Source organism: Erpetoichthys calabaricus, chromosome 5, assembly GCF_900747795.2.
Source record: "Erpetoichthys calabaricus chromosome 5, fErpCal1.3, whole genome shotgun sequence".
Classification (NCBI taxonomy): Eukaryota; Metazoa; Chordata; class Cladistia; order Polypteriformes; family Polypteridae; genus Erpetoichthys; species Erpetoichthys calabaricus.
In genome coordinates this window covers 211,191,066-211,208,575 of record NC_041398.2, presented here as the reverse complement: position 1 = coordinate 211,208,575, position 17,510 = coordinate 211,191,066, and the positions used below count along the sequence as shown (strand labels likewise).

At 37.0% G+C, this 17,510-nt stretch overlaps 1 protein-coding gene across 2 annotated transcripts in view; it reads right to left on the bottom strand.

Moving 5' to 3' along the window:
- Positions 1-17,510, bottom strand: part of prlra (prolactin receptor a) — an 80,513-nt gene that overhangs the window by 19,124 nt on the left and 43,879 nt on the right. For both annotated transcript variants that reach the window (XM_051928273.1, XM_028802471.2), the window contains 5 exons: positions 16,572-16,739; positions 14,450-14,562; positions 12,572-12,704; positions 2,879-3,048; positions 567-733 (listed from right to left, as the gene is read on the bottom strand). In XM_051928273.1, coding sequence (XP_051784233.1) covers positions 567-733; positions 2,879-3,048; positions 12,572-12,704; positions 14,450-14,522 — 543 coding nt within the window. In that variant the 5' untranslated portion in view covers positions 14,523-14,562; positions 16,572-16,739. The remainder of the gene's footprint in view (positions 1-566; positions 734-2,878; positions 3,049-12,571; positions 12,705-14,449; positions 14,563-16,571; positions 16,740-17,510) is intronic.

The window sequence follows — 17,510 nt, the reverse complement described above, 5'->3', positions numbered from 1 at the left end:
ACCTTTCTCAATAGTCTTGCCACAGTCACAGTTTTTGTGGATGACCTGCTCTAGGCAGATCAATAGCTGTGCCATACTCTTTTAATTTCTTAATGATTAATTTAACTCAACTGCAAGAGATATTCAATGACTTGGATATTTTCTTGTATTAATCCTCTGACTTGTACTCTTCAATCATCTTCTCATGTCATCAATGTGCAGGTTAGCCACGATACTGACTCACACAAGTTAGATCTTACATATTAAGGTCCATTTAAGCTACGGTCAATTTAACCTCATTGACTACAGACGGGTGATCTTCATTTAGCTAATTATGTTACTTTTAAAATCAATTGGCTGCAGATGTGATGTTTTAGGTGTGTCATATTAAGTTCTGTACTTGTGAAATCAACTATTTTGTGTTTTATAGTCTGAATTAATTTTGACCACTTTCCACAGATTTATTTTCACTTTGACAATGAAATGTGAAAACATCCAAGGGTTGAATACTCTTCATAGGCACTGTATTATTTGTGACCTTGCAAGTTTTGACAGGAACTACAAGCTGTAGAGTCCCAGACACCCACCTCCCAGATGAGTCCCTTCTCAGGCTTTATCCGGAGCTCATACTGCAGAGTCATCCATCCTGATTTTGTGTCTGCTTTTTTGGGAGGATCCCACTTCACCATTAGGTATGGTTTTTGGTCCAGTGTTGTAAACTCTGCTGTAATATTTTCTGGCTGATGTGGTTGTACTGGTAAAAATAAGAGAAGAATGTTCTTGTTAGTATAGTGCCAATAACAAAAGTGTGAATGTTTTTTAGTTAAATAATGAACGAATATCAAAAGAAATCAATTTAGTGAGGTAACAGTACTTAAAGTTGCATCAGGTTGTTATAGATGCGGTGGGCTGGCGCCCTGCCCGGGGTTTGTTTCCTGCCTTGCACCCTGTGTTGGCTGGGATTGGCTCCAGCTGACCCCCGTGACCCTGTAGTTAGGATATAGCGGGTTGGATAATGGATGGATGGATGGGTTGCTATAGAAGGCAACAGTTTTTGACCTTGCAGAAAGAATTAGTAGTTAGCAGCAATGAGATCATTAAATCTAGAAAGTGGTCAAGAACTTGCACAAATGGCCATTGTAAAGATTTAAGATTAAAAGATCAAATTTGGATATTTGAATCAAATCCCACAGTAAATAAAAGAAACTTGTACTAGGTTTATAATTGTCACAAATCACCATTTGCAGAGGACCACAGTTCTAAACATCATGGTGATCAGGCTACACTTTATCCAAAAATGAGTTCTTTAATATATGAACATTTGAGACATGAGTTGTTACAAGCAGCAAACAACACACAAAACACGTCTCTATATGTACAACTTGTGCCTTGCTGTACACAACGTTGAGGAAAATATGTAGTTGATGTTGCTTTCCTACTTCAAAAAGCATCCCACAGACACTTAGTGATTTTGTTATCTTCTGCCTAGGAAATCTTGTGCTTGCATTCCTCTTAAAGTGTAATATCATTGTGAGGGTTGCATTAATTTATTCCCCTGGCTCAGGTACATATTTGGAGAAAGAATGGCCTTGTAAAAAGGAAATACTACCTAAAGGTGTCCGAAGTCAATGCTCCATTAATTACTTTATTTAAAAAGTCAACTGCCAATGGCATGTTCCATTTAAGTTAAGAGTATTTTTGAAATCTTAAAGTAAATCTGTTTTCTAAAACTTAAAATGTCTTTAGAGAAGTTTGATATGTTTTCTCATAAAGTTCTTCTTAAGTGAAATGACTACCGTATGTGTTGTGTGTTGATAACAAATTAAACAGTACATAATATAACTTTCTACAGATACTAAACATGATGATTTGCACATTGTACATGGTCACAATAAATTTGCTTAATATTATAAATCATTTTCATATTGTCTGAATTAAGTGTTACTACTGGGTCTTCATTGGTTTTATTTCTCACACTACTGTGCAAGTAGAAAATGTATATGTTGTGCTAAAGGATTAAAATGTAATAGCAAATATCACAACATTTCTTGATAAATTATGGTTCCATGCATTCTTTGATGTAACCTTATTTATATGTATATTCTCAAACATGGCTAATTCATTTGCAAGAATTACAAAGCCTATACCAACAGCAGTGGGTGTAAGGCAAAAAGCAGTCCTGAATAGAGTACCAATCCAGAACAGGGCACACACTGAAGCCAATTTGAAATTGCAAGTTAATTTAACCTGCAGCCTTATCTGGATGTGGAAAGAAAAGTGGAATACTTGGTGGAAAAGCCATGCAGTCGAGGGGGACAATGTGCAAACTCCATAAAGACTACAATAAACAATGGGATTTGAAACCCAGACTTTGGAATCATGAAGCTTCTTATTTATTTTGTAATGTGGTACATTTATCTTTGTATTCCTAATTTTTTCCCATACATTAAATGAGTTGGTATCTGCTCAATTGGGACTATTAGCTGTTTCATAAAGAAAACAATGTGTTCTGAGAATATTATATTGACATACTATAGTTTTGGAGATTTGCAAGTAATTTAAATCATTTGTTATGTTGTCCCCAGAATGTACTGTAGTAATTTCAAAAGTTCCAAAACTCAATACTATATTGGAAATTCAGATTTTTTTCATCCATTGCAAATCAATGACTGAGCATCCAAGAATTATTTAAGTGCTTGGTGAATTTAAATGGCCACTCTTACCAATATTTGGTCACATAAATAAATCCATTATGCCTTTGTATTTATTTTTGAAATATTGATAGATATGTTATGCTCTTTGTGACTGGATTGTTCACATGGGGTTTGGCATATTTGTGTTATTGTGACACACAGGTTAAACTCTACATTCTTATTGACTTTACAAATGGTACACGTACCTATGTAAGCCACATCCACGTACAAAGGTTCAGATATGTTGCTTCCTAAATTATTAGTTGCAATAACAGTGATTGTATATGTATTCCAAACGGATGTGTAAGACTTGTTGAAGTAACAAGAGTTTTGACCACCTGTCTTGTAATCAGGACATTCGTAATTTTCCTGGGAACTGCAAAAATAGAAAGAAAAAATAAAAAAAATTTGTTTACAAAAACTATTACTTTTTTAAACAACACAGAATTTGTAACTTAAGGTTACTCTATATTTAATGTGTCAGAGATTTCAGTCATTGACAGTCTTAAAAGATTTTTAACTGTATTACAGCAATATTAGTATTTAAATAGAGAGCATATCTTTGAAATGCTTAAATAGGGTCACATGCATGTGAACAGGACATCAACAATTTCTTGTTAATTTCTTCTCACATATACAGTTACTTTTCACTATTGACGTATAAAATTTTCTTTTCAGAAAAATTTTTTTTTTGAAGGAAATAGAGTAATGGATAGTAGTAATATTTTTTCACCCTTACATTTTCTGCTGCTTATTTGGGTCCATGTCACGGGAGCATCAGTCTAAGCAAAGATGCCCAGATATCCCTTTTCCCTGCCACCTTCTCCAATTCCTCAGGGGGGATATCGAGGCGTTTCCAGGACAGCCAAGAGATATAATCTCTTCAGTGTGTCCTGGGTCTGCCTGGAGGTCTTCTCCTGGTTGGACATGCTCGACACACTGCCCTAAGGAGGTGTCCTAATCAGATGACCAAGCCTCCTCAACAGGCTCCTTTTGATGCGGCGTAGCAGCGGCTCTACTTTGAGTTTCTCCCAAATGTCTGCATTTCTTACCCTATCTCTAGAGCTGAATCCAGACACAGTGTGAAGGAAAATAATTTCTGCTGCTTGTTTCTGACCATATGTGAGTATATCCAGCAGTAAATCGAGAGGTTCACCTTTCAACTCAGTTTCCTCTTCACCACAACTCATGAGTACAATGTCTACATGACTGTGGATGCTGCTCTGATTAGCCTCCAACCCTTTTGGTTGGGAGCTATGATTTCAGTCTTGTAGGTGCCGATCCTCATCCTTGTGTCTCACTCGGTTGAAAACCACCCCAATACATTTCTAAGGTCATAGCCTGATGAAGCTAGCAGGACCACATCATTCACAAAAATTAGATATGCAATCCTGAGGTCACTGAATTGGATACCATCCACTCCTAGACCAAGGACACCTCCATCCTTGCAAAAACTGAAGCAGATTTGCTACAATTCTTGAATTATATGTTGTGCTTGGGCGTGGATGCAAATGCTGTCAAAAATCCCTGCCCTCAGCCATTCATCCGCTCCTAATTTGAGACATTTTCATTCATCTATTAAAGTGCTTAGACTTAAACCTGATCGACATTCTGCTATTAGCCCCTCCACAAAAAAATTATCTATCTTCTCATACCAACATACGTAAATCACAATCTAAAACTGACTATGTGTCTCTCAATTGCCTTTTACTGTAATACATAACTCTAAAATAGTCCCAATGTCACTGTCAAATCACAAAAATAATGAAACTAATTTACATTTTTCCCAAATTCCTTTACAGGGCCCAAAATGGGGATTCAACACAACATTGTTGAAAATTGACCGGTTTTGTACCCAGTTTAAAACAAATCTAGAAGATTTAATTTTAATAAGCAGAAATTTCTATCTCAGATCCCTCAGTTGTGTGGGAGGCAATTAAGAGATTCATTAAAAATTGTGCAATTTCTTTTGCTTCTCACGTTAACCAAACCAAATTAAACAATATTTCTGTGCTTGAAAGTGCACTGGCAACTTTGGAACAATCATGCCCTCTAGTGTACGACTTTAAATTTGAATCAAAAATCTCAGTCATTAAAAGTGATTTGAATTCTTTACTGAAGAACCGAGCTGAGTTTCAGTTGTACACAACTAGAACAAAAATGCATTCAACATCACCACATCCTGGATGTTATCTGGCCTTACGTTTATGCAAATTTGAGTCATATACTACAAATCCTTCAATTAAGAGTAGTAGAGGAAATATTACACATTGTGATTAACTAAGAGTTCCGGTCCTATTACTCTAAATTATTTTACTCAGATATATCTCAACCCATGAAAAAATGAAACTGTGTTTATCTAACCATGATATCACTACCATATCAGAATAAGAGGCCTCCTTACTGGATGACCCAATTTCTGGTAATGAGTTACATCTAGCACTATCTTCCATGAACAAGAACAAGGAACCAATTTTAGCTTTTTGGGATCAGTGATCTGAACCTTTACTTCAAATTATTCAATATTCCATTAATTGTTCTCAAGTCCGTCCTTGCTTGAACTTTACTACTTTAACAGAGCAAGGACCCCAAGTTGTTTCAGAATTACAGACCCCTCTCCCTTATCAATACAGATATTAAATTATTAGGTAAAATTTTAGCCATTCATCTTGAAAATGTTATTCATAATTTAGTTTACCTAGATCAAACTGGCTTTATTAAGTCTCGCATATCTTCAGATTACTTATGCAGATTGCACCATCTCGTTGAATCTGCTCCTAATTTAAAATCTCCTTTTGTGCTTTTGTCTTTAGATGCTGAGAAAGCTTTTGATGGGCTAAACTGTGAATATGTATGGTCAATCCTTCATCAGATGGGTTATGGAAATGGCTTTATTAATATGATTAAAACATTCTATTCCTCTCCTTCAGCTGTAGGGTTGTCCACTCTCTCCACTCTTATTTGCATTATTTCTTAAGCCCCTGGCTATAGCAGTCTGTAATTATGGTGAAATGTCTCCTATTTGCATCAGATGCTCCCCTTATGCCATCTCTTTATATGCAGATGATATCTTTTTATTTTTGAATGACGCTCCAGCGAATATTACTAATGTCTTAAATTTGTTCAATACTTTTGGGAAAATTGGATTAATTGGAATAAATTGGCATTGTGCCCACTCAATTTTAAATACCTTATCAATAATACTCCCGCTAACATTCCCGTATCCAGTCAGTTCAGATATTTGGGTATAGATTTACTGTATATCCATCACTGAACAAAATAATTACTTCTTTGTGTTTTGAATGAAATCAAAAAATCTCTTTCCTCCTGCTCCTTACTTTTTCTGACCCTTCCTGCTCAAATTGCTGCAATCAAAAGGAACATTGCTCTTCATCTGAATTTTGTCAGTGCCATGATTCCACTCTCACATCCCTTACATTGCTAGTGCAATATTAAGCTTCTTCTTTCTAAATGTATTTGGAATGGTAGGAAACCACGGTTGAAATATACAACTCTAACTCATTCCAAAGATGCTGCTGGCCTGTCTTTATCAGACTTTGAATTATATCATCTGGCTTTTATGGTTCATCCCTTGTTATCTTGGCCCCCTTAAGTCTTCTCCCTCTTGGTTACCACTTCAGTCCTCTATAGCTAGCCCTTAAAATCATAAGTAATATTTTATTCTGCAAACTTCCCATAAGGTCTTGTAAACTCTGTTTTGGGCCTGTTATGACTCATGCCATTCAGTGCTGGTGCTTGGTCGAGAAAAGACTTAGTTTTATACCCAGGTGGCACAGGCAAACACCTATATTTAATAATTCAGGTATTTTAATTGGAGGATCACTTTCCACATTCTGTCCTTGGTTTGGGTATTGTGACACTATGGGACATTTTTAGTGATTCTGGACTGTGCTCATTTCAGGAATTGCTTGCACTCTCAGTCTGTACTCCACGTATGTACTGGTTGGGTTAACAAATATGTACTGGTTGAGATTTTTTTTTGGTTGTTTCTTGTTTACTACATTGCTATCACATCTGTTATTTGAAACTTTTGATTGTTTATTTTTATTGATGGAAAATTAATAAAAATTTGCTCAAAATAAATTTAGTCAAACCACAGACTTGTATAGACTTGAAGCATCTTGACACATTTATTGAAACCTAAGCTGTGAAACCAAGAATGCAGAAGTCTTTAACAGAATGACTTGTTTAATCACACTTTCTCCTACATTCAAAATATTTCATCCCACTTCTGCTCAGAACGTCATCCTGCTTAACAGCAGCAAACACAGGACACAACACAGTACTCCCATGGACGTAACAGTACATATTACAAAACATTGGCCATATACTACATAAATTCAATAATGCCTTTGCTAGAAACAGTGTCATATGGTTGAATTTCCTGACACATAAGGTCAACTTATATTTAACAGTTTGATTGTCACTTATATGTTTGTACTGAATGTTAGAACAACTTGTATTTTTCCAGTGGTGCATGATTAATGACAATTCCAATCTGAGATACCTGACCTAATTGCTATTTTATGATAAAACTTTTGAAAAGATCAACAAGCAGCAACAGGTTTCTTTAATTATCAATATCTTATTTTGTTTTTGCCATTTTAACCTCCTCCTGTGTTAACCCCAAGCATGACTCAGGACTGGAATTCTAATACTGTTAAGCTCGAGTCAGACTCAGGTGATGTGCAATGATCTGCTTTACCGTGTTAAGCCCCAATAAATCTCAGGACAGTTTCCCATGTTTGCATTGTGCCTTCCACTCCAGGGCTATCTTTGTTCTTACAAGGCCAGGTGTGGGTGGGGTCTTGGGGGTAGGGTGGGAACTGTGGGGTTGGTGTTTTATCATTATATTATAATATACTTTTCTGTGAGCTGTTGTAATTGTTTACAATTTATATGTTGTTAATAAAAATTTAATCACAAAAAAAAATATTGAGACAGTATTCTGTTGCCATCTACAGGATGAAATAATGTCATTCTGTAAAAAAACCCCAAATATTTATATGTATTCTGCCACTTCATGGTAACTCTATGAGCCTTTAACCAAAAACACAAAGGCAAAAAAGAAGCCATTAAGACAGTTTTAGAACAAACTAAAAGTTAACCATTGCTTGAATTGAGTGAAAGTGATGATGACGTGAAATGGTCTTCAGATCTTGACATGGATAGTGAAATTGTCAACTGTTTGGTAGATTCTTACCTGCCAAATTTCAGTGATGTTTGTGTTTGGTGTTGGCTTCATACTACTGCTAATAAACCTGCACCTTCTTGTTGCTCATGATTATCTGAAATATTTTCAATTTATCAATGATAGCTTGGTGGAGAAAATAACTGCAATGCTCAGGAGTGTCAGCAAAGTCACAGTAAATCATTTGCTTGGCACAATCACTGGCAGCCTGTCACTACAGACAACATGTGAATGTTTTACAGTCTCCTGATACTGCATGGCATTGTGGGTAAATCAGTCCAGAGATAATTTCAGTAATTTTTGTCCTATTTCTAATCTACCCTTCATTTCCAAAATTCTTGAAAAAATAGTGGCTATTCAACTTTATTCTCATTTATCTCAAAATAATCTGTATGAACAGTTCCAGTCTGGTTTTCGTCCCCTCCACAGTATAGAAACGGCACTTATAAAAATTACTAATGACCTCCTTATGGCAGCTGATTCTGGTTTAATTAATATTCTCATCCTCCTTGATGTGAGTGCAGCCTTTGACACTATTTGTCACACTACTCTTCTCAATAGATTATCTTCGATTGGCATTACCCACACTCCACTAGATTGGTTCAGATCCTACCTCTCAGGCAGCATTCAGTTTGTTCAGCTTAAAACTTTCACATCCCAACCCACTGCTGTTACTTCAGGTGGGCTCTGTCCTGGGGCCCCTCCTTTTCATTATGTACCTCTTTCCCCTTGGAAACATCTTTCGTAAATATAACATTAGCTTCCACTGTTATGCTGATGACACCCAGAACTAGCAAGGTTACTAGCAAACCTACTGCTTCCTTTCCACCCTCCTCACTTATTGATTGCATAGCAGAAATCAAATCCTGGTTTTCTTCAAATTTTCGTAAATTAAATAGTGACAAAACTGAGGTTCTCCTCATTGGTACAAAATCAACATTATCCAAAACTGATCATTTTTCATTTGTTATTGATAATTCCTCTGTCTCCCCTTCCCCACAGGTTAAGAGTCTGGGTTTCACCCTTGACAGTACTTTATCCTTTCAGTCCCACATTAATAACATCTCCCAGTCTGCATATTTCCACTTGCGTAACATTAATGGTATTCGCTCCTCCCTCACTCCCCACACCACTGCTATCCTTGTTCATAGCCTTGTCACTTCTCATCTGGATTATTGCAATTCCCTGTTCCTTGGTCTTTCTTGCAGATCTCTTTATAATTTTCAACTGGTCCAGAATTCAGCAGCCCGCATCATTACTAGAACCCCATCTATACATCATGTCACTCCCGTTTTGCAGCAGCTTCATTGGCTTCCAGTTAAGTTCCGCATTCAATTCAAAATTCTTCTGTTAACTTTTAAGGCTATCCACAACCTTGCCCCTCCATATCTGTCTGACCTCCTCCATGTTGCCACTCCCTCCTGTACCCTTAGATCCTCTTCCTCTGTCCACTTTACTGTCCCCTTCGTCTGTCTTACCACTATGGGGAGCAGAGCATTCAGTTGCTCTGCTCCCCAGCTCTGGAACTCACTACCATCTGAGCTTAGAAATATTGAATCATTTTCACTTTTCAAATCTAAACTTAAAACTCATTTGTTTAAGACTGCTTTTTTCTCTTTGATTACAATTACTCTGTCTGATTTTAATTTTTGTATTTTAGTTTTGTTTATAATCTGTGTTTTATCTATTGTTCGGTGTCCTTGAGTGTTTAGGAAGGCGCCTACAAATAAATAAAATGTATTATTATTATTATAGTACATGTCTATGAACCAGTTGTTGCAGGCACCCATTTTCAGCAAAGTTATGAGTAGTGTTGTTTTTCTGTCAATATGAAATACCTGCATTTCACTAATAACAATGAGTATGATGAAGTTAGACACCCAGCACCGAAACTGTACAAAATGTGGGGTGAATCGGGCGATAATAAAATTATGCAAAAGGTGTATGTTCTCGATCATAATATTGGTATTGATGAAGGTCTCATGTGTTGCAAAAGAAAGCTGTCTTGGATATAGTACATTGCATCTAAACAGGCATGATTTGGTATCAAATTCTATGTGCTGTGCAAAGGAAGCTCAGAGTACATCTGGAACTCTGTAAACCAGTGAAGGGACCAAATGGGATGGCAAGTTCAGTCAATACCACATTGCTACATTATCTATGGTGTTACTGGTGGACCCGTTGCTTGACAAAGATGACTATATAAAGTTAGACTATTTCTATACCTCACCTGAACTGGTTGAGATTTTATTTCAAATGAAAACTGATACATACGGCAGTGTACAACACTGCTGTGTTATGTACGGTGAGTCTGGTTATGTGGACATGTCAAGTGTGGTGTAGTAGCTATGTGGCAGAAAGGCAAAATGATTGCGATCAAGTGGAAGGACAAGAAAGATGTTTGCCTCCTAAGCACTTTTCACAATGCAGCAACTGTAAGTTTTCCTGTCAGGAGAAATGTGGAAATCACTATGCCTGGTGCGGTGGTAGGCTACAATAACACAATGGGCAATATCAATTGTGCAGGTCAGGAACTGTCATTCAAAAAAATCTTTTGTAATCAGCTTGAACAGTCCTTATGTGCATTGGTGACTGTTTCAAAACATATCACAAGAAGTACATACTGTATACTATATCTTCATCATTACAGCAGTGGACACTTAACATACCTTTCCTACTGTGGTTGCATTGACATTTTAGTATTTACTTGATTCTGTTACACATAAGAACATTATTTGTTGTTGAAAAAAATAAAAATTTTTTGGGCATTCTGGGCATAATGGTTAGGAGGTTACTTGGTTTAAGGGCTTTTTCAATTATAATAGTCCTGTTAATTGCCTTTGTTAACATTCACCTTTGTACTAATTTAGTCATTATGTTCAAACAAGAATTAGAATCACATTCATTGGCAAAGTATGCACACATACATGGAATTTAACTCAGTTTTCTGTTTTTTTGATTCTCCATATATAGTTAGTTTACATGACAAACATATTCACAATTAATAAGTACCCACATGAAGAAAATACAAAACAGGGAGTGTAAACATATGTTTGCATAATGCAAGGTCATTTAAGAAATATTGAATGAATATTGAGTTAAGCCCTAGCTATATTTAACAATATTGGAAGATATTTTTGGGGGGCAGCCTGGATAGAGACAGCTGAATTAACCATTTATGATCTTTATGGCACTGTGGAAGTAAATTATTTTTACATCAGCTTGTTCTAGCATAGTTTAATCTACCGTATATACTCGAGTATAAGCCAACCCGAATATAAGCCGAGGTACCTAATTTTACCTACAAAAACTGGAAAAACTTATTGACTCGAGTATAAGCCTATGGTGGGAAATGCAGCAGCTACTGGTAAGTTTCAATAATCAAAATAAATACCAATAAAATTACCATACATTAATTGAGGCATCAGTAGGTTAAATGTTTTTGAGTATTTATTTTAAAGAAAAACAGTAAACTAGCTCTGTAAGTGGAGAAGAGGGTCAACAAAAACAATATGGTATCTCTCTCGCTCTCTCTCTCTCGTGTGTGTGTGTGTGTCTCTCTCGTGCGCATCTGTGAGTGTCTCTCTCTCTCGCCCGCGTGTGTGTGTGTCTCTCACGCGCTATCTCTCTCTCGCTCGCTGCACAGGGAATGCACAGGGAGAGACTGAACACGTGCCAGTTGGCAGTGGCAGCAGGACCTGACCCGAATATAAGCCGAGGGTGACGTTTTTCAGCACATTTTGGGCTTATATTTGAGTCTGCTTCATGACTCTGGAATAGTACAGGTCGTGTAAGGGTGGAAGAGTAATGCCAACGACCATTTTTGTAGACCTGACTACTCACTATAGCATTTTCTTATTTTCTTGTCACATTTAATTACAGATTCAAACCACACTGTGATAACATGAGCTGAGAACAGACTCAATAATTGCTGTGAAGAACTAAATCTGCAACTCCTGTAATAGACTGATCTCTCTCAGCTGTTGAAGGAAGTGCATCCATTGTTGTGCATTCTTTATAATGAAATTTATATTCATCTTCCAATTTAAGTCCTGTGAGAGTGTGAGATACACAATGATTTATATCATAAAACCTTCTCAATAATTTGGAAGAGAAATATTCCACATTTTAATGGCAGGGATGTATAAGTAAGTCACATTTGGTCACTTTTATTTTCATTTTGAAACAAGAGCGCTGCTTAAATTACAAGTAAGATTTGCTCAGGCCAATGCAAATACATTAGTTAAATTCATTGTCAAACAATCCACATTCCAAAAGGCTTAAGTAGGCTGCTTGTTTGTAAGCTTCTTTGCCAGGTACCTGAATGTAAAACTATAAAACTGAAATCAGCTGTACTTTCCTTTTCACTTCACTGTGTATTGCTTTGCTACAAGCCTTTTCTCTTCAGTGGAACTTTCTTTGCTACCTAATCCACCTCTCCGCCATACACTCTTAGTGATATGCAGTATCCTGTGTCCAGGATTTATTTGGCTTGAGGAGAGATGCTAGAAGGGTACACTCCTATCACACAGTATACAAGAAAGGAGAAAAAAGTTCACTATCTCTGTTATACAAGGAGGAATGCGACATGATAATTTAGGTATTTCAGAACATGGAAGATCCGGATAAAACATACACGTTTAGTATACTATAAGAATAGGTTTAATGAGAAAAAAATGCGTCTTACCCATCTATTTTGTAATGCAATGAGTACTTAGTTGTTAGGCCTCCACTGGAGCCAGGCACCCACCAACAGGTAAAGGTCTCCTTTTCTGGTGACCGGCATTCAGTGATTACTGGTCTTCCTGGGGGTGTCTGGCCTATTGCAATAAGACAAATGTTTTTATTAGTTACTGATTTTCTGTTGCATAAATAACTAATATCATCTGCTGATTTTCCACATTTTTACTGTTTGAGTTCTGATTGGGATGGTACAGAGCCTATTTTGTCAATAGTAAGTCTGGTATCTCTAATAGTCAAGTATAATTATCTAATGATTTGATAAAGCATCCATTCTGATTTACATACATTTCAGGAACACCCCTTCCCTTCCATGTAATTGACTGTTCAGTTAGTAAAAGCATTAGATGTGGACAGAATGCTACACTAACATGACAGGCAAACACTAATGGTCATGTATGTTTAAAAGCAAGAGAGAAATGAAACAAAAACTAAAGATTTTGGTGTATTTTAGCAGAGGATTATAGTGGGCCTCAGATGTGCCTGCACAAATGTTTCAAGAAAAACTGTGGATGAGTGGTTATGCAGGTATGTCAAGAATAGGCCACCATCCAGGACAATTTGCACCACTGACAGAAACCAGCATGGTTTATGCAGAGTACAGCCAGTCAGCTATTATTTGAATGCAATAATGAAACTGAAAGATGCATATTCGATCTTTCCTTGTCTAGGATGGGTTACAACAGTTAATGACCTCACCAAATTTCACACAAGTGTGTGTGATTGTTGTAGGCAAAAGCCTAGCACACTAGACTAATGGAATAACATTACCTGGTATTATAAGTTATGTTTATTACTAACTCATACTGATGGGAATCCTAGGATATGATGAGAACCCTGTGGGTCCATTTTGGTGCCAGATGTCAGCAATACAAGCTGATGGTGATCATAGTGATGATGGAGTATTGATGGGGAGTATTTTATGGGCTTCATTGATTTCATTTATACAAGTAAAAAACACAAATCCTACAGGATATGTTTAACCAACAGTAAACAAGTTTCAGACTTAAAGTGGAATATCAGAGGTGGTGAGAACAAACTACGCGGCTACCATAATTACAGTATGTGCCATTTTATATTGTTTTGTGTGAAGTGAAAGTAGTCTGTGCAATGTCTCTTTATCACTCTAGGCTTATACAAAGAATAGGAAGGACGTGAAGTATAAGAAGATGCGCAGCTCTCTAATGGAATGTAGAGCATGTAATTTGTATTCTGTCACTGTGGCTTGTTGTGATGCAGTCCAGGCACATTGCTGTAAGTAGGTCCCCTAAACATCATGTCATGGCTTGTGCTGATCATTTGGCATCTGCGGAATTATTACAGAAAAGTTATTAACAATATCATTAACAACAGACCAATTGTTACATACTGTGTATGATAAATTTAAACTGTAATGTGGCCATTTCTGTTACAAAAGTATCATGGTCCACCTAAACAGAACAGTTGCTGCAGGATAAAATTTCTTAACATTGTTTGACAGACTGGAATCGGACATTCAGTATATACAGTCACAGAGAAAATTATTAGGAACACCTGTATACCTGCTTATTCATGTAATTATCTAATCAGCCAAGCACGTGGCAGCAGCACAATGCATAAACTCAAGTAGATAAAGGTCAGGAGCTTCAGTTAATGTTCACATCAAACATCAGAATGGAGAAAAATTGATCTTGGTGATTTTGATTGTTGGTACTAGACAGGATGGTTTGAGTATTTCTGTAACTATCTCACAGATCTCCTGTGATTTTTACATGAAATGAAAGATAATTGTAACAACTTCATTCTGAGTGGTCTAAAGAGCAACTGCATTCCTTTTAGTACTCACCACTGCTCATGAGAATATGTAGTAGGATCAACAGCTTACAAAGGAACAGTTTAATTGAAAACACCTCTTTCATTCTTCCACGTCTAACAGAGGTCTTCAAACACAAAGGCTTACTACAAGAAAAACAAAACAAATGACATTATAGTCTTGAGCCACAACTTGGACTAAGTTAATAAAAGTTGATTGGTTTCCTGTGTTCTTATAGAATAGGCTGCAATGTTAGGAGTATAAACACAGAAAGCTGGCAAACACTCATTTGTTTTGCATAAATACAATATCTGGTTGGTTTGAATGCTTTATCAATAAATTTTAAGGAAAAAATTCATGCTGTATACTAGATTATCCTTTGTAATGTTATTCGTCGTAATAGATAAAGCAGTATAAAAATGTTTCATGATTTTACAGAACAATAAAATAAGTAAGTATTAAAATTTATGAGTGTAAAACATCAACTTATCCTGATTTGCCTGGAGCTTGATATTATTCAATGCTCAGTGTTAATGGCAAGGAGAGAGTCTATGAAGAAAGCTGTTAAACATTCAGAAGATGGACAAACATAATGTTCTCAGACCCTCTTAATACAATTTATGGTGAGAGGAGCTGGAGTCTATCCTGGCAGCACTGTGTGCAAGGTAGGAGCCAGACCTGGATGGGACACTAGTCTGAGATAATTTCCATCATGAAGCAATATTTCACAAGTGTGCACCAATGCTAATTACGCAACAGAATTAATTACAAAAATGTGATTAGTTTAGTGTGTTATTAATCTTGCTTTTACACAATATACTGCCAAATGTGCTGATGGCAGCAATAACAACTGCACCCACAAGACCTGAATCACAAAATGTAAAATCAATCACCACCTATAATACACCCTATATCCTTGCCTGTCAGATGACTTCAGGTAACTCTGGCAGGGGGAGTTTATTTGTACCCCATCCTGGGAGTTTTCTCACTATGATCTGTCCCAGTTCAGTCATTTGCACTTTGGTAAGTGTCAGTGACCAGCCACAAACCCGCAATGTCTGGATTACAAAGACCCTCAGAAGCAGTTCTTTTACATCTGGAGCAAAAGAAGAACTCAAACAGAGTCGTCCCTAGCGATCTGAGCTGAGCTCACTATCTCTATCACTATCTCTATCTCTCACTCACTCAGCCCTCACCTTTTGTGCAGCACTTCCACAACACTCCACCCATCCACAGTGCAAATCACGCCAACTACACCAAGTGTTTTTTTTTTATGGAATCACACTACAGTACCAAATACATTATTTGCACTGTGACCGGTTGCAAACCAGTGATATCTGGATTACAAAGGTCCTCAGAAGCAGTTCCTTTACCTTGAGAGAAACAGAAGTTATACTTGGCAGTTACCATAGTGCAAATTACTGAATTGGGATGGATCGTGGAGAGTTCCACAATAAAACACCAGGGTTACTTCTTATGTTAGCTGTCACTAAAACAGCCGAGCAGTCATCTGACAGTCTGTCAGTTTAAACACCCAAGAAAACTACTGCTGTTCTGCCTGGCCCATTCCTGTGAATCCCTGCTATATCCCATGGAGAAGGATGTGAATAGCTGGTCCACACTGAAGTAGGTGTGACTGACTCTTGTCCGGTAACAGAAGTATGCTCTCTCACACTAAGTGTCCTGCACCTACCATTTACACATTTCCAGATACCCTACTTACACCTAAAAGAACTCGTAGCGTTTGTTCCTCATATCTCCTGTTCATGACTCAAGACACCTGTTTTATTTTTGTGTGTATACCCAATTGTTTAAAATGGTATAATGAAATGTGGCATAGGAAGGTAATGTTCAAAATTCCACACAGTGTATATCATAGTTTATATGTACAGTATATGCAAAATCTATCCAAATTCCAGAACTATTTATATGGAGTTGGGATACTGGAAATTATTATGCCCAAGTGTTTAAATCAAGATTAAACTCTGAATGATGCAGGAGTTAATCACAGATATACTCAACATGAAAAGACAAAAACTTTCCCAAGAAGGAAAAAAAGGATGTGTTTGTGCCTATATAACACTGTGTAAAGCAAGAAATATGTATACATTCTGAAGGTAGCTTATTTGGAAGTGTGCACACGTTCATACTTTACCTTTTCTGCAGTGTAAGGTTGACTGCACTTCATAACCTGAGATGTGCTCTTGTCATCGTAGAATAGGCAGGCTGTAGGTGAAGCTCATTAATGTTGCATTACGCTGGAGCTTGAAGGTATTGTCAAGCGTAAATCCAGTCCCTTGTTGTTTCTTAAAATATGTGAATCCTGTGTAAAAAAAATAATACAGGTGGCAATGCTTGGGCGATGATACTGTTGTAGAGCATTAGGACAAACTAAGTGACCAGCTTTAGTGACAAGTTACCATTAGTGATAGTGGTAAACCTGAGATATTAGTGTGACATACACGTACTTGACCTTTTGATCAGTCTCAGTTCTGTGTGTTTACTAAGCCATTTTCTTTGTTACCTTTCCTCTGTTTATCCTCCATATTTGGGGAGATTATAGACTTATGTGTTATCCATCCATCCACTTATCAAATTCTGGTTCATGAGGATCCCAGGACCTTTGTAAGCAACCCTGTGTGGTGTGAACCAACCCTGAATGGGACACCAGTCTATTGCAGGGCACACTCAAGCACATTACCACAGGGTCAATTCAGAGTTGCTAGCTGATCTACCATGCAGTTCTTTTGGATATGAAAGGAAAAGCAGAGTAGCCAGGTAAAATCCATAAAGGCACAGGCAGACATTTAAACTCTGCACACACTATGTCTGGCCTGGGATTTATAACCTTTATAAGTAATAATATAAATGATAATACATTTTAGAGCAGCATACAGATGTACAGGAGCACTGAGTTTGATCCTCTTCCCAGGTCACTGTCAGTTTGAAGTTTATTTATTTTTATGTCCAAATGAGGTTGCTTAGACACTCTGGTTTCCTCTAACATTACAAAAAAATATACATTAGGTTAACTGGTGACTCTAAACTGGATCTATGTGAATGTGAGTTTGCCTGTTTGTGTGTGTGTGTCAGT